This window comes from Oncorhynchus clarkii, chromosome 19 (genome assembly GCF_045791955.1).
Source record: "Oncorhynchus clarkii lewisi isolate Uvic-CL-2024 chromosome 19, UVic_Ocla_1.0, whole genome shotgun sequence".
Taxonomy (NCBI): Eukaryota; Metazoa; Chordata; class Actinopteri; order Salmoniformes; family Salmonidae; genus Oncorhynchus; species Oncorhynchus clarkii.
In genome coordinates, this window is record NC_092165.1 from 44,281,188 (window position 1) to 44,306,417 (window position 25,230).

At 46.2% G+C, this 25,230-nt stretch overlaps 1 protein-coding gene and 1 non-coding gene across 3 annotated transcripts in view; both read left to right on the forward strand.

The window, feature by feature from the left end:
- Positions 1-25,230, forward strand: part of LOC139375267 (RAC-alpha serine/threonine-protein kinase-like) — a 37,611-nt gene that overhangs the window by 6,862 nt on the left and 5,519 nt on the right. For both annotated transcript variants that reach the window (XM_071116881.1, XM_071116882.1), the window contains 9 exons: positions 109-270; positions 11,481-11,609; positions 13,262-13,373; positions 13,588-13,714; positions 18,424-18,555; positions 18,700-18,765; positions 20,964-21,032; positions 21,184-21,309; positions 22,087-22,215. In XM_071116881.1, coding sequence (XP_070972982.1) covers positions 225-270; positions 11,481-11,609; positions 13,262-13,373; positions 13,588-13,714; positions 18,424-18,555; positions 18,700-18,765; positions 20,964-21,032; positions 21,184-21,309; positions 22,087-22,215 — 936 coding nt within the window. In that variant the 5' untranslated portion in view covers positions 109-224. The remainder of the gene's footprint in view (positions 1-108; positions 271-11,480; positions 11,610-13,261; positions 13,374-13,587; positions 13,715-18,423; positions 18,556-18,699; positions 18,766-20,963; positions 21,033-21,183; positions 21,310-22,086; positions 22,216-25,230) is intronic.
- On the forward strand, positions 20,830-20,909 carry trnaa-ugc (transfer RNA alanine (anticodon UGC)). Its single transcript has one exon. It is a non-coding gene; the product is annotated as a tRNA-Ala (tRNA).

Consider the following 25,230-nt stretch of genomic DNA (forward strand, 5'->3'; position numbering starts at 1 on the left):
ACTGAGTTGCACTGATGTTGACTGTTGAAGTTAATATTCAGACAGGTGAAGAGGAAATGTTTTACTTCCAGATGAGGCTAATTTTTACTCTTCCCTTTACGCTAAAAGGAAACTGGTGAAAAGGCGACTACAGGCTCCTGTCCTGGACTGAGTGAAGGACGCTTGGGGAACAGAGCTGTGTCTCTCCCTGTCAGAACCCTGGACACACTAACCTGCCCACCAACATGACCGATGTGGCGATTGTGAAGGAGGGATGGCTGCACAAAAGAGGTGAGTGGGTTTGGACTATTTCCTGTATCAACAAAAGCTTTGCTCCGTATTTGACTACAACATGAGCATGAGTGCTGATGTGATTTTGGTATTATTTGTATAGTTTCCAGTATGTGATTCCTATTTCCTAGTCAACAGTATACAGTATGCCCCAGTATCCCTCTTGCCCAGCTAGCTACTTTGTGTGGTATGGCAGGCGTGAGTGCCGTTGTTTGGATGAGGAGGCATTCCTCACATACCTGCTGTCTTTGAGCGGGGGTGGTGTGTGTGTGTGTGTGTGTGTGTGTGTGTGTGTGTGTGTGTGTGTGTGTGTGTGTGTGTGTGTGTGTGTGTGTGCATGCGGACTCCTCTGGCACAGAGAGAGAGCAGGGGTGTGGTACCTGGGACAGAGACACAGGCTCATGGGACAGACAGACATGGGGAACACGTCACTAGGAGTGGAGAGTCCCAGATGCTGTAACCCAGGGAACAGCATTCTACTCAGTACGCTCTCCCTCGAAGGCCTCAGCAGGAACACAACAGGGGCTTGTGTCTTAACAGAGTCATCCTGGGTTAGCTACGCAGGCTGACCCAGGCCCACGCAGACTGATGCAGCCCCTGGTCCTGACAACGCTTCCCTGGAGTGGAAAGAGCAATGCTAGCTGGGTACTACTGACTGCTCATTTAAAAAATAACCTTTACTTAAAACAGCAGATCGCCCTGGGATTCTTGGTACATGTATAGAGGCTGAGGAACACATATCAGTCTGATGTTTTCTGATGTAAGAGATATTTGTCTAAATAACAAGGAAACAGGAAACAGCATTTGCCTTATTGGAAGGAAACGGACCAAAGTTGATCATTTAGAAAAGTTCTGATTTAATAACAAACATGCCAGCTAAGGGAGGGTCTTTCCAAGGGTGTCTAGTTCTTCTGAAACTTTTTTGAAATCATGCATGTGATTTTACCTTCTTTACCTCACCTTATGCATGGTCTGTTGGCACATTTGACGTGCAGTATGTGATGCAGTATAACATGCACTATGCTGTTTCCACTGCTCCTTGCCAGAGTGATAAGAAGGGAAGCAGGAAGGTTTCTGACAGATTGCAAGTGTAAAATGTAATGGCCCAAGGACTGTCAAATAGTGACCAGTGAGAAAAACAAACTCCTTTGATCTCAAGTCACATCTTAACCTTGAATTATTGAAGAACAAAGCCAACACACAAACAGACTGAACAAACAAGCCTTCAGGAATACTGAGTTGGCATGCTGTCATACCCTAGCAGCTGTGCCCGGTGAAATGTCACCCAGAGCAACACTGTTTTGATTGGAGGGCTTCTGCCTGCTTGCTGAGCGTATCTTGACAGGACGGGTTTTAATGTCACGTCACTGTCACCCAGTCTTTGTCCCAGTGCAACAGCACAGAAGGTGAGTCTGCAATAACAATGTTCTGCTGCCCATCACTTCAGCCAACCACCCACTTCCTGTGAATCTTTTCATTTTAGCCCATCCTCTAACCTCACTACTAAGATTTTGGACTGCAGTCACAGAACATTTCACTGACTGATTGCATTGTGTGTTTGATGGCATGGGATTGAGGCAGGCCTCTGTGGCACTGAAGGGTCATACAGGTAGGTGGTGGCCTGCCTGGGAGCTGAGAACGTCCATGCCGCCCTTAACCCTCTTAACACTGATTCCTATCTGATTAGTCATGCTGGGCATGCAACTGTAAGCTGGTTTTGTGGTATCCTTTTGCTGCCAGACAATGGCAGAGTACAGAAAGTGGAGCAGCAAACTTGGTTTCTTATGTGGACTAAGTCCAGCCAGCCTATTCCACAGAACAGCCAGATTCCCAACCTTGGAGTGTTCGGTTCTGTGCCTTTTTTCCCCAGGCAGGCCCAGCTGAGTCTGATGATCCCCAACGTCAGGCCACACATTTCCACTCAATCAGCCTTGTACTGCTGGGCAGTGGGATTGTCTCAGCCATTTACGTCACCCATCATGATATAAATCTGTTCAAGGCCAGGTTTGGACTTCCAATACATAGCACTAGGGAATAGGCCAGTAATCCTGTGCTGTATACCAAGTCACCAATGGCTCCTCTATAGGCCCGTGTGTGTGTCTATCCGGAAGTGTGTGTCTGCGGAAGTGTGTGCATGAGGTAAAGCATACAATTGCAGGGGTAACAGTGGTTGAATGTTGAAATTATTTCCCAGTGCCCACATGTACAGGTTGCCTAGCACGCAGAGGCTTGTAGTTCAAAATCCGCTTGTATCTTGTTGCATCTGTTACAATCCAGTTGTCATGTCCCTAAGGGCCACACAGACAGTCATCCAGCAACGGATGACTCCCATTAAAAAAACCATTGGCTCAATCTGGGTTTGATTAATCCGTAAATATGTTGGGTCTACTTTGCACCATCCACACAGTTTACATTATGCCTGCAGCCTCTAGTGGTCAGTCTGTAGTTTATTTCCTAAAGTTTCCATCAAAGGCAGAGCATCATCCAACATCAAAGAAGCAGATTGCAGGTGCTCTAGATTCCATCTGAGTGCTGTGTCCAAGAGCCTAGTGAAGTGCAACAGAACTGTGCTTGTTGGCCCTCTCTCTTCCAGGCAGCCCTTGGCCCTCTCTCTTCCAGGCAGCCCTTGGCCCTCTCTCTTCCAGGCAGCCCTTGGCCCTCTCTCTTCCAGGCAGCCCTTGGCCCTCTCTCTTCCAGGTAGCCCTTGTTCTTTTGACTCATTTGCTCCTTGACAGGTATAAAGAGCCGGCCTCCTCGTTAGGCTAACGAAGGTTACAACAACTGTTGTATTTTGGTAGCACTCTCAGCTGGCTCAGAGGCAGGAGTGAATGGATCTTTGTCTTTGTGATATTCCCAGAACATCATCACTCTGTGTGCAGTCCTTTTCTCACAGACCAAGCCTGACTTAGAAACAGGGTGTTCTGTGTGATGTGTCTGACGAATAGGTTGATGCTTATTGGATGATTTACTCCAAGGGGTCACATGATTAGTCAATGGGGTCGTGTATTAGAGGACACCTTTGAGTCGTTCCACTAAGAATAACAAAAAGAGTGCGTGGTCAAAGAGTGTGTGTGAGAGTTTGTTTGTGTGTGTGTTGGTATGCATGCATGCAAGATGTTGAGTACCTAATACCTCATACAATCACATACCATTTTGAAACACCTCTTTAAAGAATTTCTCAATTTCTCAGAATTTCTGTATCAAAGCAGTAAAAGGGAACTGTGTGTGGGAGTTATATTTTCACTCTTCAAAGGAACCAACCCACCTGATTAACTCTGTCTCATGACACTGCAATGCTGATCGCACAAGGACCTTGTCTGGCTGCCAGCTTTGCTGCCAGCTTTACCGCCAGGCTCGCCTTGCTTAGTCTCCTTCACACATACCCCTTCATTAGGTTCCAGCCTGCCATGGACCACACAGCGGCCCTGCTACCACACACACCAACAGCCTCACTACAACGGCTCCAGCAGCAGGGGATGCCCCAGAGCCATTATGCCCTGTCCACACTCCCACCGCCCAGCTAACTACATAAAACAATACCAGCAGGAAAACTTTGAGCGACAGAACCAGAGTCACGAGGTGAAGCCCCAAGGCAGGGCCAGCAGCAGAGGGTGGCTCCCCAGGAGGGGAGGGCTCTGGCTGGTGTCTGGCCGTCAGCAGGGTCCCCTGCTCTCAGTAATGGGAATCAGCCTCCTGCTAAATGTGGTGGATAAAAATTGCCTGGGTGCAGCTGTCGACAGGCAGGCTGGATGAGAGGGGACCAGTAGGCCAGAGAGAGCCACCTCCATCACTTGTCTCTGCTCGCAGTGAGCCTGCTGTGTGCTTACTTTTCTGTGCAGAATCCTCCTGCTCCACAACTGGCGCTTGGTTGTGCTCCCCCTGCCCCCTACCCCTCTCACTCTCGTTCACTTCCTCTCTCTCTTTCTTCAATTCTCCATCTCTGTTCCCCTCTCTTTTTCTTTCTTTACCTCATATCCTGCTTCCTACTCCCACTCTACTCCTCCTCTCCCTCTTTCTTAATCCCCATCTCATTTCTTCTCTGCCTCTGCCAGTCGTCCCCCACCACCTTCTCGCCCACTCCCCCCCCCCCCCCCCCCCCCCCTTGCCAGGATAATGACCCTGCTGACAACACCGAGGCGGAAGCTGCTTCCGACTGCCGTGGCGCTCCCAGTCTCAGACATCAATCACATCACTGGCTCGCTGGCTCTCCCTGGCAACTGGGACAGACAGAGGGGTAGAGAGAGAGAGAGAGAGAGAATGAGAGGGAGTGGTGGAGTGTGGACAGGAAGGGGCTGCTCAGCTGTCCATAGAGTCTGACTGTATGTTCAGACTGCTGTCACATTCACATCAGACCATCATCAGGATACACACCCAGATCACACTTAGCCTCTCATCCGGCTCAGGGACAATTTGTCATTATGGATCACAGACAAATATAACAATGTATTTGACTTGGCCTTAACTCTCCTAAAGGTTGAAATTTAATCTTAGGTATATCCCCCTTTTATTATACATGGTTGTATATTTTAAGAGTGATGGACTGTTCCCTGGTCCTTTAGTGTTAATTGGCACTAATTTGAACTAAATAATGTGTTTATTTGTTTGTCATGCAGTAACACAGTTAACTAATCCATGGGCTGCTTGTTTACCGAGAGGAGGGGCCAAATTAATCACACAGAAAAGCAGGGTGAACTTCCCACAGTGTCTCTATGGTAATCAGCAGGTGTCACTCGCTATGGAGAAGAAGTGAGGGCTTTCTTATGAGCGTGAGAAAGAGGGGCTCCACCACCCCCCTCCCCACTGTTCACCACCCCCCCCCCCCTTTTTTTTTTCCTGTAGCGGCAGATACCGCATCAGAAGAGAGAGAGGGGAAGGGAGGGTGATGGAGAGAAAAGAGAGGGCTGCAGTGGAGGCTGGGGCAGCCCTTCCCTGTGACCTGTTGATGCTGTTGCCAAAGCCCCGGCAGTGCAGTCCCATCCAGCTGCATGAGAGAAAGAGAGACGCCAACAAAAGAGGAGAGGGACAGCAGGAAGAAAAAAAAGAGGGGGGAGAAAAGAAAGAATGAAGAAACCCAAACTCCTGGGCGGTTTAGCCTGGCATGTGAGAGGCCTGTTGTGAGCCTGGACAGCCTTATATGGTCATGGGGAGAGGGGCAGCCTGGCGGCGCTGTCTGCCCTGAGTCCCAGAGCTGGGAAGGAGATGGGACGGGGAGTGTTATTGGGGTGGTGGTACAGAGTGGTGACCCTTCCATCAGGGAGCCCCCTCTCCTCTGGAGCGGGTGGCGGCACAGAGGCTCATTGAGATGCAGGGCACATGGCGGCAGGTTGCAGCTGCAGGCTACAGGCAGGGCCCAACAGAAAAGGGCCGAAGGGAGCAACCGAGGAAAAACGAACAAAATACACTGCCTCCCCTGCTCTGGAGTTTTAATTCCCTAATCCTCAATCCCCCCCTCGACACTCTCACACATACACACTCTCACACATACACTCTCACACATACACTCTATCACACAGTTACCACGGGCTCCCTTCCTCCCTCTCATCCCCAAACTATGAATGAGTGGCCAGGCAGAGACAAAACACCACAGCAGCCCCCTCAGGAAGTCCAATCACTGGGCACTGCGCTGAGAAGGGCTTGTTTTGTCTGACCTCTTCTTCTCCCCTTCCTTAACATTTTATTTTCTGCTCTCATTCCTCTTTCTTTCTCTCTGTGTCTCTGTCTGTCTGTGTGTGTGTGTCTCTCTCTCTCTGTGTCTGTCTGTATTCTATGTGCCTGTGATGCCAGACAGAGCACAGCGGTTGGCCTCTCCTTTGCAGTGTGATGAATGTTGCATGATGTGTTTATTAAAGAGCTGTGGCAGCTGGGACCTTAGATTCCTGTCGTTGTCACAGAGAGACAGAGAGAACACAACGCTCCTCAGACACACAGGCTAACCTCTGACACACTCTCTTGCATCCTCTCCTTTTTACATTTAATCTTCTTTTTAATGACACAGACTGCCTGGACTCTAAAGCCAAGCTGACTTGCAAATGGCCTCTGTGTCAAATGGTAGTATTAACATGGATCCGAATTGTTCGCATGCTCGTTCTTTTACAACGGACTGACCTTGAAAACCGTAACTTGGTACAGTCTGACCATTGAGTGAATTATTTTAGTCTGATTGCAGACGGTTCGCCTTTGGTCAATCAAGATGCTCTTATTGCCAGTAGAAGGTTTTTGATGAATAAGCTGGTTTTCATGTGTCTGTTGAGAGCTCTATGGAACTACGCTGTCAACTCACAAACCATTCAGACACATACAGCTTATTCAGTAATAGCTCCAGTTCTGAAGAAAATGACACGGTAGCATACAGTATTTGGACAGTTGGCCCTCTGCAGCTGTAAGTCATTGAGTGTGTGTGTATGCATATGCGAGAGCATTTGTGCATGTGTGTGTGGGGGGCATGGCACTGGTACAATTTGGCTGTCCACACATAAGCCATGCAGCAGTTGGGAAATAAAGATGAATTCTCTTTTGTTTGGCAGAGGCTCACTGTTCATTATTTTCTACTTTGCCCAGTGCGCATCCCAGACCTCAGCAGCTGTTTGACATGTAAAGACACTCCAACAGCCTCTGACAGCTCCTCGCATGGCCCTCGTCTACACACACACACAGTCAAAATTGTAGTTGAATTTGCCTATCCCAAAGACTGTTCTGTTCTTGATCTTATCTGCTATGTGGTCACGCTGTCAGGTTGTTTCCGGTTTTCTACAATTAAAATGTTCTAGTGAGATGAAAAGGGCCAGCTGAAAGACTTTGAAGATGGATGGATGGATAGAGTTGATAGCAGGGGACTTCTGTGTCTCAAGTCCCTTCTGCTCTTAGTCAGCATGTTGTCTTCTCTCTCAATCTGTATTCTGCAATTTGCCCATTTGGTCCATTCTGTCAAAATATACTGGATCAAAAAAGCATATAAATATTTAGTGAGTAATTTAAATAGTCTACGAATGAGTCTTTTGGCATCTCCTGCTGTTGTCTGTACACCCTCTGCTTCCTATTCCTCCTAAGCCCCCAGTTCCCAGTTGTGGAGTATCATGGTAGGATGTCATCATAACATCAGAAGCAGAGTGAGAAAAGTACAGTACGGTAATGGGCTGGGTTTTTAGTTTCAAGTCTAGTCAGTGAGAAAGACAAAGTCTTAGTAAATAGGAAAGACATCTGGGTCATGTCTGTGGTTTTGTAACGAAGAGATGGACTGCAGATGTAGCTGACAGAAATGATAAGACAGTTTCTTCAGTTACATGACTCTCCATGCCCCAGCCAGGATGACGTTTGCCTGGTCAGGATATCCTCTCCAGCCAGCCCAAAAACGATGTTCTCAGTAATTTAGCTGATAACATGCATACTGCCAATTTCTCCACAGCCATTGTTTTCTCCACACCCACATTTTGGGAAATGTGTAACGTTATGCTTTATTTGGAAGAGCAAAAGAAGCACAAAGACAATTATGTTCTGATAATTGCACCAATGTCAGTCCTGCTGTGCTCAGAGCATGCTGTGGAGTCTTTAGGGTGGGATTAGGTGGAGGGGTATGGGGGGGTGGAGGGGTATAGGGGGGTAGAGATGTGCCCTAGGTGTCACATTCCACCATGATGAGCTTGTTCAGTTCACTGAACTCTACTCGCTGGTCTTTACAAGCTGTGGTCTCTGAGAGGAAAGGAAACACTATTAAAAGTGTCCTTTACCAATGACATTTGCATTACAGTGCATGGTGACCATTAAGTGACTGTCCCCATGGCTTTGTTGCTGTGTAGTGACACTGTGAAAGGCTAGCGACCCACGTGACTCAGAGCAGGGAGAGCTGTGACCACACTGGTCTGAAAAGTAGACCGTTTGTTAATGCAATATTCACTTAGAAATTGCGTGACGGGTTTGATTGGTTCTCTAAACCCCCAAAAGATCTTCATGGGTTGAGAGCTTTTGTTGTTTGGATTTGAAATTGGAATGGGGCGGTGCCAGGGGGCTGTATGTGGGTGTTTTGAGGAGAGCCAACCAGTAAAAGCACAGCCTCCTTCATTATCGATGCATTGTGCCGACAACAACAAAGAGCCATTCCAGACTCTGAAGTCAGGAGAACTTTGAGAGTTAGGTGTTAGCTAGACTAATGAAAGGGTACAGTGCGTATTCATTGTCACCTCATTGAGAGCCATGTGACAGAGCCCGCCTCTGCGTGGAGGAATGTCTCTGCAGTGCATGCCACGCACGGTGGCATCATCACAAGGCACGGTGGACGCCAACTCTTGCCAGCCTGGGTGGGCTTCGTGCGTCAGAGGGGCTTGCAGGCCAAATCAAATCAAATGTTATTTATCACATGTGCCAAATACAACCTTACCGTGAAATGCTTACTTCAAGCCCTTAACCAACAATGCAGTTTTAAGAAAATAAAGTTAAGAAAATATTTACATTAATAAACTAAAGTAAAAAATAAAATTAAAAAAGTAACAAGGAAATGACATAACAATAACGAGGCTATATACAGCAGGTACCGGTATATATGATCGATGCCCTATCCAGGCCCTCTGTGCTTGAGGATGGCAAGACCTTGCTGTCGTCAGATATACATTCACACATACACACTGTAAAGTATACGTTCATACACGCCAGTGCATATAAACAAACATCTGTCTTTGCTTGTCAGTGTCTGTGTTGGGACCATGGTCTTGATGCCAGTTTGTGGCCACAACACAATTACAGTAAACAATCAGCCTTTCAGCGTCATTGTTGGAAGCACCAAACACGCGCTTGATCTATTTCCTGAATCTCTCTGTATTCTTCCCTAAAGAGGTGAGCAGAGCGCTGCCAGTGTGTAGGCTAACCTATTTCCCAATTTTTTGGGGCTCCATTGTGGCGCAGTGGTCTAGGCAGTGCTAGAGGCATCACTACAGGCCCTGGTTCGATTCCAGGCTGTATCACAACCGGCCTTGATTGGGAGCCCCTTAGGGCGGCGCACAATTGGCGCAGTGTCGTCCAGGTTAGGGTTTGGCCGGGGTAGGCCGTTATTGTAAATAAGAATTTGTTCTTAACTGACTTGCCCAGATAAATAAAATGTAACAAAAAAACTCCCTCTGATGTCACTGTGCTCGTATGGTGCATGGCTGGAGGTAGGGAGCTTATTATGCTGCCTTTGCATTGTGCACATACTGTCCCCAGCCTGCCCTGCCAGGGGCTCTGAGCCTAGGGTGGGGGAAATGGATCAGCCAAGACCTGACCACAGACTGACAATCTATCTAGAGCAGAAGTCAGGCCTTGATTTATGGTAGATTGAGGCTGAGGGTGTTCTGTCCATAATGCATCGCAGGTTTAGGATGAGTCTGGAAATGGTCTTGGATATGGAGGCTGGGGTGTGGGTCCCGGTGTTGTAAGCTGTTGGCTTCTCAACCATGAGATTGCTCCAGTCGTGCCTCAATCTACCATAAATCAAGGCCTGACTTCTGCTCTAGATAGATTGTCAGTCTGTGGTCAGGTCTTGGCTGATCCATTTCCCCCACCCTAGGCTCAGGTCTTGGCTGTATCTCTGTTTCACCTTACCAATGCCCACCACTGTGCTGACGTAACAAGAAATTCAGTCAGTCGTGTGAAGCTGCTGTTGACCCGTAGTTGTAAATTACATTGATGTTGATTCTCTGGGGACCTGTGTGTGTGTGTGTGCGTGTGTGTGTGCGTGTGCGTGCGTGCGTGCATGCATGGATTAGTGCTGTGAATGTTGATTCATGAGCCATGTAGTGTAAAATAGACAAATGACTCATCACTGTAATTGCAGCATATTGAACAGACATGGGGAAATCCACAGAGCTTTCCTCTTTATCACAGTGATTTTTTTCAATGAGGACGGTGCGTGCTCGGCTTTGTAGGCAAGCAGTAAGCATTGCAATCTGAAGTCTGACAAAGTCTAACTAATTTCTAAATGAGCTGCGTTTGTGTAAAAATACTTAGCCAGCAGAATGGAGATGAAAAATGTCCTCCCGTGCCGTTCTGAAAAATGACAACAGCCGTAGTAACATATTGGGCATCTGCTGCAGACTGACATCTAAAGTATACAGTGCTCTGAGACAGATGTTTTCTCTAGTGCTGGGATTTGTGCTGTCACCTCAATTGTTGCAGTAAATCAGGTGCTTTACACTGTGTGTATTTCTGTATGTGTATATGTGTGTGTGTGTGTGTGTGTGTGTGTTCCTGCTGTAATGGTTGCACCCTGTGGTGTTTGAATGATGTAGCCCCTCTCACGTGGGATTCCACTAGTCAGACAGTTGAACCATCACATTGAGGTGAGACATCCTAGAATATGGAATACAATCCACTTAGTGATTGTCTACATAGCCTCTTCTCACTAAGAGGAGTTTATATGAGGTGTGTTAAGTTGACTAGAGGTAAATTAGGTTCTGTTATCGAGGGATTCTGGTCAGTCTGCCTCGTCACAGACAGGTCTGGGATCAGTTTCCTCAGACTGGAGCCAGTGGTGTGCCAGGCGAGGCTTGGGGAGAGGAGGAACAGGATCTAGCATTAACAGATCTCCACTTTCCCCAGACTTCTGTGTCGGAGGAAATGGGGCAATTAAGGACAGCTTGCTCAGACACTGCATGGGGTTAATACCCGGCTCTCGTAATTAAAAATAAATGAAATTTTTCCTGTATAAATATTCAAGCCCCTCTCCGATCTGTGCTGCTGACTTTTTATGTGGCGTAAGCTGTTTTTGCACATTTCAGGAACATTTGGCACAATGTTTCCTGAACCGTCCGCGGAATAAATAGAGTTGCGTTGTCTCTGAGAGATTCATCTGTGGGTGTCTTGTGTTGGAGGAGATAGGCAAGGATGGAGACATGGATTCCTGTATAACCTCTGTATGGGAACGAAGGCGCAAGAGGCAAGGGTCCTGAGTCCAGCTAAAACAGCTATTTGTCCTGGCTTTGACCTACTATAGCTGAAAGTGGGTGACGACATGGTCATTTAGGTAATGTTGGTGAACATCTTAGCAATTAAATCACAAGAAATGGGTCAGAACCGCTGTGAATAAGGATGTTGCCTTGAAGATAATAGCTTTGTGTATCATAAACCATCGAACCGCACAGCTTAATTTTCATAGACCGATCAACAATTTAAAGAATGTAACCTTTTGAAACCAGCACATTATAGCAACCAATTATCCTCATCCCTTTGTCCATCTCTCTTTGCAGGAGAGTACATTAAGACCTGGAGGCCCAGGTATTTTCTACTCAAGAGTGATGGTACGTTCATTGGCTACAAGGAACGACCACAAGATGTTGACGCGTTCGAAACCCCCTTAAATAACTTCTCAGTAGCACGTGAGTATCTACGCTTTCAAGAACCTACTATCTACATTACTTCACCCATTAAGATTATACGCCACTTTATATTGCATAAACACCAATAGAAAATATTTGTGGTCAGTAGCTCCTATGACAATGTCTTGCCTTAATGGTTACTTCAAAGCCACAAAGTTGTGGTTAGAAACATCAGAATAGACTGGTGGTACATTAGCAATATGCCAGTATTCTACCTGGCTGTGTGTAAATTCCAGTTTTGTCTATGGGACTACTCCCTACATGACAGGAAGTTGTTGGGACAAGCTCGGCAGATGATTGAACAGAGTAATTAGAGAACATACTGTTTGTTAAACAAAATGTTTCCTGACATTCTTGAGTTATAGTGGTTATTAACCATCTGATTTCAATTATTTATCTGTGGGCTGCTCTGTCTCCATCAGCAGTACAGAGAGGGTGGCACAGTTTGTCACTGAGCAGACCTGCAGTAGACCCACAGACAGAGGGGCCATGTGATGCTGCTGATGGGGCTGATGAGGTGGTGGGGCTGAGTTACACAGCCACACTGACAGGGCCCTGCTGGAGCTCAGTGGTGGCCCAGCCCCATATCTTCCATCTAATAGACTTCCTGACAAACTCTTCCATGTTTTTTTTTGGCATACGCAGTTTGTTGACTGTGTGAAAGAGCTGTACTGGGAAACTGGCTGCTCTCTAAAAATTGTAACTTAGTTTCAAGCTAATTGAAAAATTGAAATTCCTTTTATTTTTTTGTGAATGTCATAACTTGGACACATTTTCTGGAATTGACTGAAACGACTGCCCAGATCACTGCTCACAGTCCCATGTATTGACTAAATCCTGAGGTAAAAATACACTATATTTACAAAAGTATGTGGACACCCCTTGAAATTAGTGGATTCGGCTATTGTGCCAACTGTAAAGTTTGGGGGAGGAGGAATAATTGTCTGGGGCTGTTTTTCATGAGTCGGGCTAGGCCCCTTAGTTCCAGTGGAGTGAAATCTTAACGCTACAGCATACAATGACATTCAAGATGATTCTGTTCTTCCAACTTTGTGGCAACAGTTTGGGGAAGGACCTTTTCCTGTTTCAGTATGACAATGCCTTCGTGCACAAAGCGAGGTCCATACAGAAATTATGTATTGAGATCGGTGTGGAAGAACTTGACAGGCCTGCACAGAGCCCTGACCTCAACCCCATCGAACACCTTTGGGATGAATTGGAACACCGACTGCAAGCCAGGCCTAATTGCCCAACATCATTGCCGACCTCACTAATGCTCTTGTGGCTGAATGGAAGCAAGTCCACTCAGCAATGTTCCAACATCTAGTGGAATGCCTTCCCAGAAGAATGGAGGCTGTTATAGCAGCAAAGGGGGGAAAAACTACATATTAATGCCTATGATTTTGAAATGAGATGTTTGACGAGCAGGTGTCCACATACTTTTGGTAATGTGTATTTAGTATGAAGGAAAAGCTATGATCAGGGTTTCCTCCTCCATCCTTCCCCCATAGTGCAGCTGTTCAGTTCCCTATGTACGGCTGCATGGTGGCTGTCCCAGCCGTGTCTGTTACGGTGGCGATAAAGATAAATGGCTGTAACTGCGGGTCTCTGTCTCCTCTCCTCCTGGCCCCTCTCTCCCGGGATGTGGCCAGAGTGCCAGCTGATGAAGACGGAGAGGCCCAAGCCCAACACATTCATCATCCGCTGCCTGCAGTGGACCACTGTCATCGAGCGCACCTTCCACGTGGAGACCCCCGAGGAGAGGCAAGCTCATCCACAACCCCTCCCTTACACATACACACAGTCAAATACACACACACCACAAGCATGTGCATACACATTGTACACAGTACACTAGTTGTTGGCTGACCCTACAGTCTAAATTGCCTTCCTGTTGATAAGATGACAATTACATGATTGGGCTGAATTAAATCATGTTAAATGAGGTGTTGTAATCTCCCTCTCCTTCCTCTCTCAGGGAAGAATGGACTAAAGCCATTCAGGCTGTAGCAGATGGCCTACAGAAACAGGAAGAGGAGATGATGGACTCCTCCCCAGACCCAATGGACATGGAGATGTACCTGACCAAACCCAGACTCAAAGTGGTGGGTCCCCGCCCTCCTCACCCTGCCTCACCCCAAACCTCACCCTACCCCTTCCTGCCTCACCCCAAACCTCACCCTGCCCCTTCCTGCCTCACCCTAACCCTCACTGGCCCTTCCTGCCTCTCCCCAACCCTCACCGGCACTTCCTGCCTCACCCCAACCCTCACCAGCCCTTCCTGCTTCACCCCAACCCTCACCAGCCCTTCCTGCTTCACCCCAACCCTCACCAGCACTTCCTGCCTCACCCCAACTCTCACCAGCCCTTCCTGCTTCACCCCAACCCTCACCAGCCCTTCCTGCTTCACCCCAACCCTCACCGGCACTTCCTGCTTCACCCCAACCCTCACCTGCACTTCCTGCCTCACCCCAACCCTCACCAGCCCTTCCTGCCTCTCCCCAACCCTCACCAGCCCTTCCTGCTTCACCTCAACCCTCATCGGCACTTCCTGCCTCACCCCAACCCTCACCAGCCCTTCCTGCCTCTCCCCAACGCTCACCAGCCCTTCCTGCTTCACCCCAACCCTCACCGGCACTTCCTGCTTCACCCCGGCGCCCTGACACTTTCCTAACAAATAAAATACAAATGATATTTTTGTCACATGCGCCGAATACAACTGGTGTAGACGTTACTGTGAAATGCTTGCTTACAAGCCATTCCCAACAATGTAGTAACACAATTAAATACACAAGAATGGAGCTATATTTATCCTTTTATTTAACTAGGCAAGTCAGTTAAGAACACATTCTTATTTACAAATACAGCCCAGGAACAGTGGGTTAACTGCCTTGTCAGCTTGGGGATTTAATCTAGCAACCTTTTGGTTACTGGCCCAACGCTCTAACCACTAGGATACCTGCACGCCCCATATACAGGGAATACCAGTACCAGATCTATGTGGAGCTACAGTTGAAGTCAGAAGTTTACATACACTTAGGTTGGAGTCATTAAAACTCGTTTTTCAACCACTCCACAACTTTTCTTGTTAACTATAGTTTTGGCAAGTCGGTTAGGACATCTACTTTGTGCATGACACAAGTCATTTTTCCAACAATTATTTACAAACAGATTATTTCACTTTTTATTCATTGTATCACAATTCCAGTGGGTCAGAAGTTTAGATACACTAAGTTGACTGTGCCTTTAAACAGCTTGGAAAATTCCAGAAAATGATGTCATGGCTTTAGAAGCATCTGATAGGCTAATTGACATCATTTGAGTCAATTGGAGGTGTACCTGCGGATGTATTTCAAGGCATACCTTCAAACTCAGTGCCTCTTTGCTTGACATCATGGGAAAGTCAAAAGAAATCAGGTGTATAAACACCTTGGGACCAGGCAGCCGTCATACCGCTCAGGAAGGAGACGCGTTCTGTCTCCTAGAGATGAACGTACTTTGGTGCGAAAAGTGCAAATCAATCCCAGAACAACAATAAAGGACCTTGTGAAGATGCTGGAGGAAACAGGTACAAATGTATCTATATCCACAGTAAAACGAGTCCTATATCGACATAACCTGAAAGGCCACTCAGCAAGGAAGAAGCCACTTCTCCAAAATCACCATAAAAAAAGCCAGACTACGGTTTGTAGCTGCACATGGGGACAAAGATCGTACTTTTTGGAGAAATGTCCTCTGGTCTGATGAAACAGATATAGAACTGTTTGGCCATAATGATCATCGTTATGTTTGGAGGAAAAAGGGGGAGGCTTGCAAGCCGAAGAACACCATCCCAACCGTGAAGCACGGGGGTGGCAGCATCATGTCCCCACAACATGATGCTGCCACCCCTGTGCTTCACGGTTGGGGTGGTGTTCTTCAGCTTGCAAGCATCCCGCTTTTTCTGCTTTGCTGCAGGAGGGACTTGTGCACTTCACAAAATAGATGGCATCATGAGGGAGAAATTATGTGGATATATATATTTTGTGGGCAGAACTGAAAAAGTGCGTGAGAGCAAGTAGGCCTACAAACCTGACTGAGTTACACAAGCTCTGTCAAGAGGAATGGGCTAAATTCACCCAACTTATTGTGGGAAGCTTGTGGAAGGCTACCCGAAACGTTTGACCCAAGTTAAACAATTTAAAGGCAATGCTACCAAATACTAATTGAGTGTATGTAAACTTCTGACCCACTGGAAATGTGATGAAAGAAATAAAAGCTGAAATAAATCATTCTCTCAACTATTATTCTGACATATCACATTCTTAAAATAAAGTGGTGATCCTAACTGACTGAAGACAGGGAATTTTTACTAGGATTAAATGTCAGGAATTGTGAAAAACTGAGTTTAAATGTATTTGGCTAAGGTGTATGTAAACTTCTGACTTCAACTGTACTGTATATACAGGGAGTACCAGTACCAGATCTATGTGGATCTATTTTTAGGGAGTACCTGTACCTGATCAATGTGGAGCTACATGACCGGTCAAACGTTTTAGAACACCTACACATTCAAGTTTTTTAAAACATTCTTACCATTTTCTACATTGTAGAATAATAGTGAAGACATCAAAACTATGAAATGACACATATGGAATCATGTAGTAACCAAAAAAGTGTTAAACAAATCAAAATATATACAGCTTTGGACGCTCTTGGCATTCTCTCAATCAGCTTCACCTGGAAGGCTTTTCCAACAGTCTTGAAGGAGTTCCCATATATGCTGAGCACTTTTTGACTCCTTTTCCTTCACTCTGTAGTCCAACTCATCCTAAACCATCTCAATTTGGTTGAGGTCAGGGGATTTTGGAGGCAGGTCATCTGATGCAGCACTCCATCACTCTCCTTCTTGGTTAAATAGCCCTTACACAGCCTGGAGATGTGTTGGGTCATTGTTCTGTTGAAAAGCAAGTGATAGTCCCACTAAGCCCAAACCAGATGGGATGGTGTATCGCTGCAGAATGCTCTGGTAGCCATGCTGGTTAAGTGTGCCTTGAATTCTAAATAAATCACAGACAGTGTCACCAGCAAAGCACCCCCACACCATAACACCTCCTCCTCCATGCTTTACGGTGGGAAATACACATGCAGAGATCATCCGTTCACCCACATCGCATCTCACAAAGACACAGTGGTTTGAACCAAAAATCTTCAATTTAGACTCCAGGCCAAAGGACAAATTTCCACCGGTCTAATGCCCATTGCTTGCGTTTCTTGGCCCAATCAAGTCTCTTATTGGTGTCCTTTAGTAGTGGTTTCTTTGCAGCAATTTGACCATGAAGGCCTGATTCACACAATCTCCTCTGAACAGTTGATGTTGAAATGTGTCTGTTACTTGAACTCTGAAGCATTTATTTGGGCTGCAATTTCTGAGGCTGGTAACTCTAATGAACTTATCCCCTGCTGCAAAGGTAACTCTGGGTCTTCCATTCCTGTGGTGTTCCTCATGAGAGCCAGTTTCATCATACCGCTTGATGGTTTTTGCGACTGCACTTTAAGAAACTTTCAAAGTTCTTGAAATGTTCTGTTTTGACTGACCTTCATGTCTTAAAGTAATGATGGACTGTCATTTCTCTTTGCTTATTTGAGCTGTTCTTAACATAATATGGACTTGGTATTTTACCAAATAGGGCTATCTTTTGTATACCCCTCTACCTTGTCACAACACAACTGATTGTTTCAAATGCATTAAGAAGGAAAGAAATTCCCCAAAATAACTTTTTAGAAGGCACACCTGTTAATTGAAATGCATTCCAGGTGACTACCACATGAAGCTGGTTGAGAGAATGCCAATAGTGTGCAAAGCTGTCATCGAGGCAAAGTGTGCCTATTTGAAGAATCTGAAATATGAAAGATATTTTGATTGGTTTACACTGTTTTGGTTAATACATGATTTCATATGTGTTATTTCATAGTTATTTCATAGTTTATTCTATAATGTAGAACATTTTAAAAACTTATAAAAACCCTTGAATGAGTAGATATTCTAATACTTTTGACCAGTAGTGTATATACAGGGAGTTACAGGACCAGGTCAATGTGGAGCTATATACAGGGAGTTCCAGGACCAGGTCAATGTGGAAGCTATATACAGGGAGTTCCAGGACCAGGTCAATGTGGAGCTATATACAGGGAGTTCCAGGACCAGGTCAATGTGGAGCTATATACAGGGAGTTCCAGGACCAGGTCAATGTGGAGCTATATACAGGGAGTTCTAGGACCAGGTCAATGTGGAACTATATACAGGGAGTTCCAGGACCAGGTCAATGGGCAGAGGTACTAGGTATTAGAGTCAGTGATCGAGTCAGTGCAGATTGTTCAGGTACCATTACCTGACTATTTAGCAGTCTGGCTATTTAGCAGTCTTATGGCTTTGGGGTAGAAGCTGTCTAGGAGCCTATTAGTCCAAGAGCCGATGCTCCGGTACCAACATCAGCCATGGGAGGCTTAGCACCAGATGGCGTGTCCACTCTGTTTCATCACCACACATCTGTGCTCTTAAGTCATGACACAAAGGTCTAAGGGCACCGGATTGCATGTCTCCTACACAACCGTTTTCAACATTCTCACCAGCCCTGAGGGTCAGAGGTTAAACAAGTCACTGCAGCATATAGTCCCACCATTAGAAGAGTGGAAGTTGCAGAGTGGATGAAATTGTACCTTAAATGCTTCTGTGTTGTTGTCAGTGGGATTATATGTCTTGACTAGTTAGAGCATGAATTTGTTATAGACGCTGTTTGTAACCCGATGCTGCTTTTTCCCCCCTCGCTCATAGACTATGGACGACTTTGAATACCTCAAACTCCTCGGAAAAGGTACTTTTGGCAAAGTGATCCTGGTGAAGGAGAAGGCCACAGGACGCTACTATGCCATGAAAATCCTGAAGAAGGAAGTGATCGTAGCGAAAGTGAGTAGAGGCCACTAACCATTAGGAGAAGCATGAGAAAACGAAAGAGGGAGAGACAGCATGGGGGCGGTGAGGGGCGATCATGGATACCTAAACGGCAGCCATTGTGGGAGTTGCACAAACACTCTTTATGATCTTTTTCAGGATGAAGTGGCACACACACTCACAGAAAACCGAGTGCTCCAGAATTCCAAGCATCCGTTCTTGACAGTGAGAGACCCCGCCATCCACTCCATCTACCTAACCCAAACTCTTCTCTGGCCACAAAGACTGAGGAGCCACTCCACTTCAGCCTGAGAGCTTCCATTCAGGGGGAGATGCTGAATCTGTGTTGGGAGAGTTTGAGCAATGTTTGCAAAGACGGCAATAGACTTGGCTAGACACTAGACATCTCATTGTTAGTTAACCACCTTTCTCAAAGTCTGTGATGGCTCACAATGCGAAACTCTTCCACATTAAGTGGCTGGAGTAACACATGCATCTACTGTCCATCCCACTGTGGTGAATGGGGCTAGCAGTTGTCACTCAACAGTTATATCCCAAAGGCAGATATCACTTCAACAAAGACTTTGGTTTCTTATGGAGAACTTGCAATGGCGGGCTTAATTTTTTGATCCATTGCAGTTGTTTAAGTTATTGGTGTACAGTGCCTTGCGAAAGTATTCGGCCCCCTTGAACTTTGCGACCTTTTGCCACATTTCAGGCTTCAAACATAAAGATATAAAACTGTATTTTTTTGTGAAGAATCAACAACAAGTGGGACACAATCATGAAGTGGAACGACATTTATTGGATATTTCAAACTTTTTTAACAAATCAAAAACTGAAAAATTGGGCGTGCAAAATTATTCAGCCCCTTTACTTTCAGTGCAGCAAACTCTCTCCAGAAGTTCAGTGAGGATCTCTGAATGATCCAATGTTGACCTAAATGACTAATGATGATAAATACAATCCACCTGTGTGTAATCAAGTCTCCGTATAAATGCACCTGCACTGTGATAGTCTCAGAGGTCCGTTAAAAGCGCAGAGAGCATCATGAAGAACAAGGAACACACCAGGCAGGTCCGAGATACTGTTGTGAAGAAGTTTAAAGCCGGATTTGGATACAAAAAGATTTCCCAAGCTTTAAACATCCCAAGGAGCACTGTGCAAGCGATAATATTGAAATAGAAGGAGTATCAGACCACTGCAAATCTACCAAGACCTGGCCGTCCAACTAAACTTTCAGCTCATACAAGGAGAAGACTGATCAGAGATGCAGCCAAGAGGCCCATGATCACTCTGGATGAACTGCAGAGATCTACAGCTGAGGTGGGAGACTCTGTCCATAGGACAACAATCAGTCGTATATTGCACAAATCTGGCCTTTATGGAAGAGTGGCAAGAAGAAAGCCATTTCTTAAAGATATCCATAAAAAGTGTTGTTTAAAGTTTGCCACAAGCCACCTGGGAGACACACCAAACATGTGGAAGAAGGTGCTCTGGTCAGATGAAATCAAAATTGAACTTTTTGGCAACAATGCAAAACGTTATGTTTGGCGTAAAAGCAACACAGCTGAACACACCATCCCCACTGTCAAACATGGTGGTGGCAGCATCATGGTTTGGGCCTGTTTTTCTTCAGCAGGGACAGGGAAGATGGTTAAAATTGATGGGAAGATGGATGGAGCCAAATACAGGACCATTCTGGAAGAAAACCTGATGGTCTGCAAAAGACCTGAGACTGGGACGGAGATTTGTCTTCCAACAAGACAATGATCCAAAACATAAAGCAAAATCTACAATGGAATGGTTCAAAAATAAACATATCCAGGTGTTAGAATGGCCAAGTCAAAGTCCAGACCTGAATCCAATCGAGAATCTGTGGAAAGAACTGAAAACTGCTGTTCACAAATGCTCTCCATCCAACCTCACTGAGCTCGAGCTGTTTTGCAAGGAGGAATGGGAAAAAATTTCAGTCTCTCGATGTGCAAAACTGATAGAGACATACCCCAAGCGACTTACAGCTGTAATCGCAGCAAAAGGTGGCGCTACAAAGTATTAACATAAGGGGACTGAATAATTTTGCACGCCCAATTTTTCAGTTTTTGATTTGTTAAAAAAGTTTGAAATATCCAATAAATGTCGTTCCACTTCATGATTGTGTCCCACTTGTTGTTTATTCTTCACAAAAAAATACAGTTTTATATCTTTATGTTTGAAGCCTGAAATGTGGCAAAAGGTCGCAAAGTTCTAGGGGGCCGAATACTTTCGCAAGGCACTGTATATCCCCAGGGTCCCATCTGGCTCAGTTGGTAGAGAGAGCATGGCGCTTGCAACGCCAGGGTTGTGGGTTCGATTCCCATGTGGCACCAGTACGAAAGAAGTATGAATGGCTAAATGACTCAAATATAAATATATATCCCCAGGGCCTGAAATACTCCTTCCAGACCCATGACCGGTTGTGTTTCGTAATGGAGTATGCGAACGGCGGAGAGGTGAGCTTTTTAAACAGTCAATAACACCTGACACACAAGATCCAATTTAGCTAGTAGTAGCCAATAATCCTCCCACCCCTCCTTCTGTGTACGCTAACCTTGTTCCCTCTGTCTCTCCTCTCCCTCTCTCTTATCTTCCTCCCTCCTTTAGCTGTTCTTCCACCTCTCCCGAGACCGGGTGTTCTCGGAGGAGCGGTCTCGGTTCTACGGGGCGGAGATAGTGTCAGCGCTGGACTACCTGCATGCTGAGAGGAACGTGGTCTACAGAGACCTGAAGGTAAGGCGGAGGAGCACAGTCTGCGGACCGAGATATAAATAGTGTCCACAGCAGCAGCAGGCCTACCCCGATTCAGTCCTCACTGCAGCTGGAGACCTAGACCGCCCCTTTCTACAGCTGGAATATACTAACCACCATCTCCTTCTGGGCAGATGTTCGATTCCTTTATTTATCTTTGTGTTACCATTAATGTAAATAAGCAGTGATGAAAAATGTGTATTTTAGTATTGACAGTCATATTTTACCCCCGTCATCAAACTTATTCTGTCCAGCTGTAAATTGTTTGTACCAGAAGAAAGAGACTAGTACAGAAACTCAGTGATCTGTATTCATAGCATAAGAGCAGAGGTAGCAGAGGCATGATATGACTGGTTTTAAGGGGGGGGCTGTAGCCCTGTTTCTTCCAGCTGATGAAACTATACCAGCCAGGTCAGCATAGCCTCCACCCTCCTCGTTCCCCCCTCCCTCTGCTCTCCCCATGGGTTAATGAGGCAGGCTCCCAGCCTGCTAAGGTTCTCCTGAAAATGCCAGGGTAGCAGTTTTTGGAGGATGTGCTGACTCTGGCCTGCCTGCCTGGTGCTGCTGGCCACGTGTGGGCTACAGTTGCCAGGTGACTTTTACTCAGAGGACACACTGATATTAAAAGGACATGCATTGCTAGCTCATGCCTCTCAGAGCTGAGGCCAAATCAGCTGTGCCTCAATCACACACTCACACAGTCACTCCCCCTCCTCCTGTTGCTGATACGTCCTGTCTCATTCTGTCTCCTTGTCTCAGCTGGAAAATCTCATGCTGGACAAAGACGGACACATAAAGATCACCGACTTTGGACTGTGTAAGGAGGGGATCACAGACGGGGCCACCATGAAGACCTTCTGTGGGACACCAGAGTACCTGGCCCCAGAGGTAGTGTATTCTCACAGTCCATTCACAATATGGGGGTCAATAAATCGTATCATTTTTTTTGACATAAAAAATGGGAGGCCTTTGGAGCCCAACCCATGTAACCTTCCTCTTCAGTGCACACTCTTTTGGCATGTTCTCGTGAGTATTTTTGTCTATTCAAATTTGAGTGTAAATCAACTGAAGAGAATAAAGTCACATCATTGGTAAATAACTAAAAGAATTAACAGACCTAACACGGTTTGAAGAGAGGAACTGTATTGCAGTGAATATATCCCACTACACACATCATCGTAAATGTCTGTTGTCGGGCATATTGTTAAGGCATACAAGCTATGTCACATTTTTTCTGGTGTATTTCCTATGTTGAATGTAGTTGTGTAATTAATTGTAAGATGCAAGGCTCCCTTGCAAAAGAGACCTTGGTCTCAATGGGACTCCCTGTTAAAATAAAGGTAAAATAAACTGTTGAAGAGTGGCTTTGGGACAGTTGTTCCTAAATGCCTGTCTAATCTCCAGTATAAGACATGCAGCTAATGAGTCTGCAGTGTGACTAGGGCAGGACAGGTTGTTCCCATATTTTTGGTTTGAGAAGGCATGTGTCCAGGGGTGTGGCTTCTCCCCATTGCGTGCAGGTATGACGTGGGGTGTATAACACGATAGGGCATTGTACAGTGTGTGTGTGTGTGTGTTGCTAGTCCCCTTGCCTCTTATTGTAAGAAGGTTTTCTGGGAGAAGGGTGCCCATGTTAACACAGCTGCTGACTCGTTGTTTTTAGCCTCCATTTGGAATTTGCTGGGGGGTTTGGCAGTGCCTCAGGAAACGTGAGTTTCCGCCCTGAAGAAAAGGTTACACTGGCTACAGCTGCTCCTGGCACTGAGGGGGCTTCTAGCCGACTCCTGCCCAGGATGCCTATCCCGACCTGGGCAAAGCCAGGGCCACACTCTGGGCCTGTTGTCCTCAGTTCTCCCCTGTAACAATCTCCCATGGCGTTTTCATCTGACATCTTTATATTCCTCTCTCTTAGACTCTTAGCTGTTTATAACTTGTCTGAAATGTCCACATCAACTAGCCCATGTCAGCTAACGTTTTTTAAAGTTTTGTTTTTTTATCCTATAGATATTGTTGTAAAAAAAAATTGTCACTCAAATATCACATGAATACACATTAGACTGGCAAAATGTATGGAATATGAAGAAAAGAATAGCTGAAACCTGTCAAATTTCCTCTCCAACAACAAGAGGGGTGTGGACAGTTTGTGTCATGAACAGTGCTTGTGCCCATGGAAATAGACGTGGCGCGTGCTCATGCAGGGGGGAGGGCCCACTGCTGGAAGGGGGGCCCGAGTGAAAAAGTTTGGGAACTCCTGCTCTAGAGAACCATCCTAATTTACGGCATACAGTAGCCATCATCACCAAAGCCAACTAGGGCATGAATTACTATATAACCATTATGTCACGTCCCTCACACTAGGGCAAGCAACAGGCAAATTATAATTTAAAGGAAAGAATCTGTTTGTCATTTTTGTCCATGTGTGGTATGTCATAAATGTGCGGTATGTCATAAATGTGCTGAAGAACAACCCTCCCCCTCTTTAGCATTCTGAACACAGTAACATAGCTAGTGGCACCATATACCAGCCCCAGCTCTGCTCCTCCTCTGGCAGTAGAGACATCAGGGGGCGTTTCCGTGGAGACGGGGTCGCCATAGAGCGTCTCTATGGGAACCAGGGCCAGGCAATGTTACAGGTTGTTCTGCAGTAAACAATGACCTTGTTGTGTGTGCTGCACAGGAATGCTGTAACGTCTGGGAGTATTCCACAGGCCAGACCCACTGCCCAGACCAGGGCTGTAAGCCTGCATCTTGCGAACACCCATGGAACAAGTTTCACCTAATCCACTGTGAAATATAGTCATTTTATTGAAATGAAGTTGATTTGTGAAAGTAATGAACAATGAAAAGGAGAGTGAAGGGCATGTGTTTGGGAGAGGGACAATAGCTGTGTTTGTGTTAGAGGGAGAATAAGGCCAGAGAAGTAAGATAGAGGGCAGTATCAAGTGGAGGAAAAGTACAGCAAGTGTACGTTTCACTCCTACCTCCTCCCTGCACTGTGCTGTCCTTTGGGCCAGTGTAACAGAGCTGGTCCATGCAGCCCTGGTTACGTGTGTGAGGGATGAGCTTGGCTCCTGTGGTCCTGGCAGCTCCACAGCTGTGGTACTCTTCTACATATATGGGGCAGCTGCAGGCCCAGCTGTCGTGTGGTGTGAATCACACGACAGCAGTGCTGGAAATAGAGACGGTCCAGTAATCCTAGCACCGTGCCGGCTTCACGTTACCCCTGCCCTCCGAGTCCTCCTCGCCCCTAACCGCAGCGCCAAGCAGCGTGCCCACAGATGCAGGCACACACCACCCGCTCAAACACACACAAACACACTCTGGTTTTGTTCCATTTACGGTCACATCTGTCCATCTGTTCTGCCCGCCTCTTCTCTCTGGGTCTGTGTATCTTCATGTCCATATGTAATTATATTAGGCTGCCCTTTTACCTATGAATCTATTCCTGGACCAATTTATCTCACCTCATATAACCTTGTTTTAAAGAACAGTCTGTTCTCATTGGCTTGATTCCACCTACAATATCCTTCCTGTACTGTTGACCCAACTACACTTCCCAGAAGGCCTTGTTTAGTAACAACTCAAATACTATGTTTGACATTCAACAGGCTGCCCAGTTAGACAGCACAGAGGCAAATCGAGCCAATTGATTAGAACGTGTGAACACGTCATCTTCCAAGATGTGTGAACCTCCACTTCCGTGACTAAGGGCTGTGGCAGTGGTGTGGTGTATGTGGTTGCTGCTATGGGGACTCTGCTTCCACTAACTGGCCCTAGCCTCTCCAGCCTCCAGCCCCTGCCCAGCCTATCCCTCTCTCATGATGGTGTGTAGTGTGTACTGCAGACCTCTAGTGATTAAATATGCAGGGCTCCAGGGGAAACTCTATCCCTGCTCCTAATGTG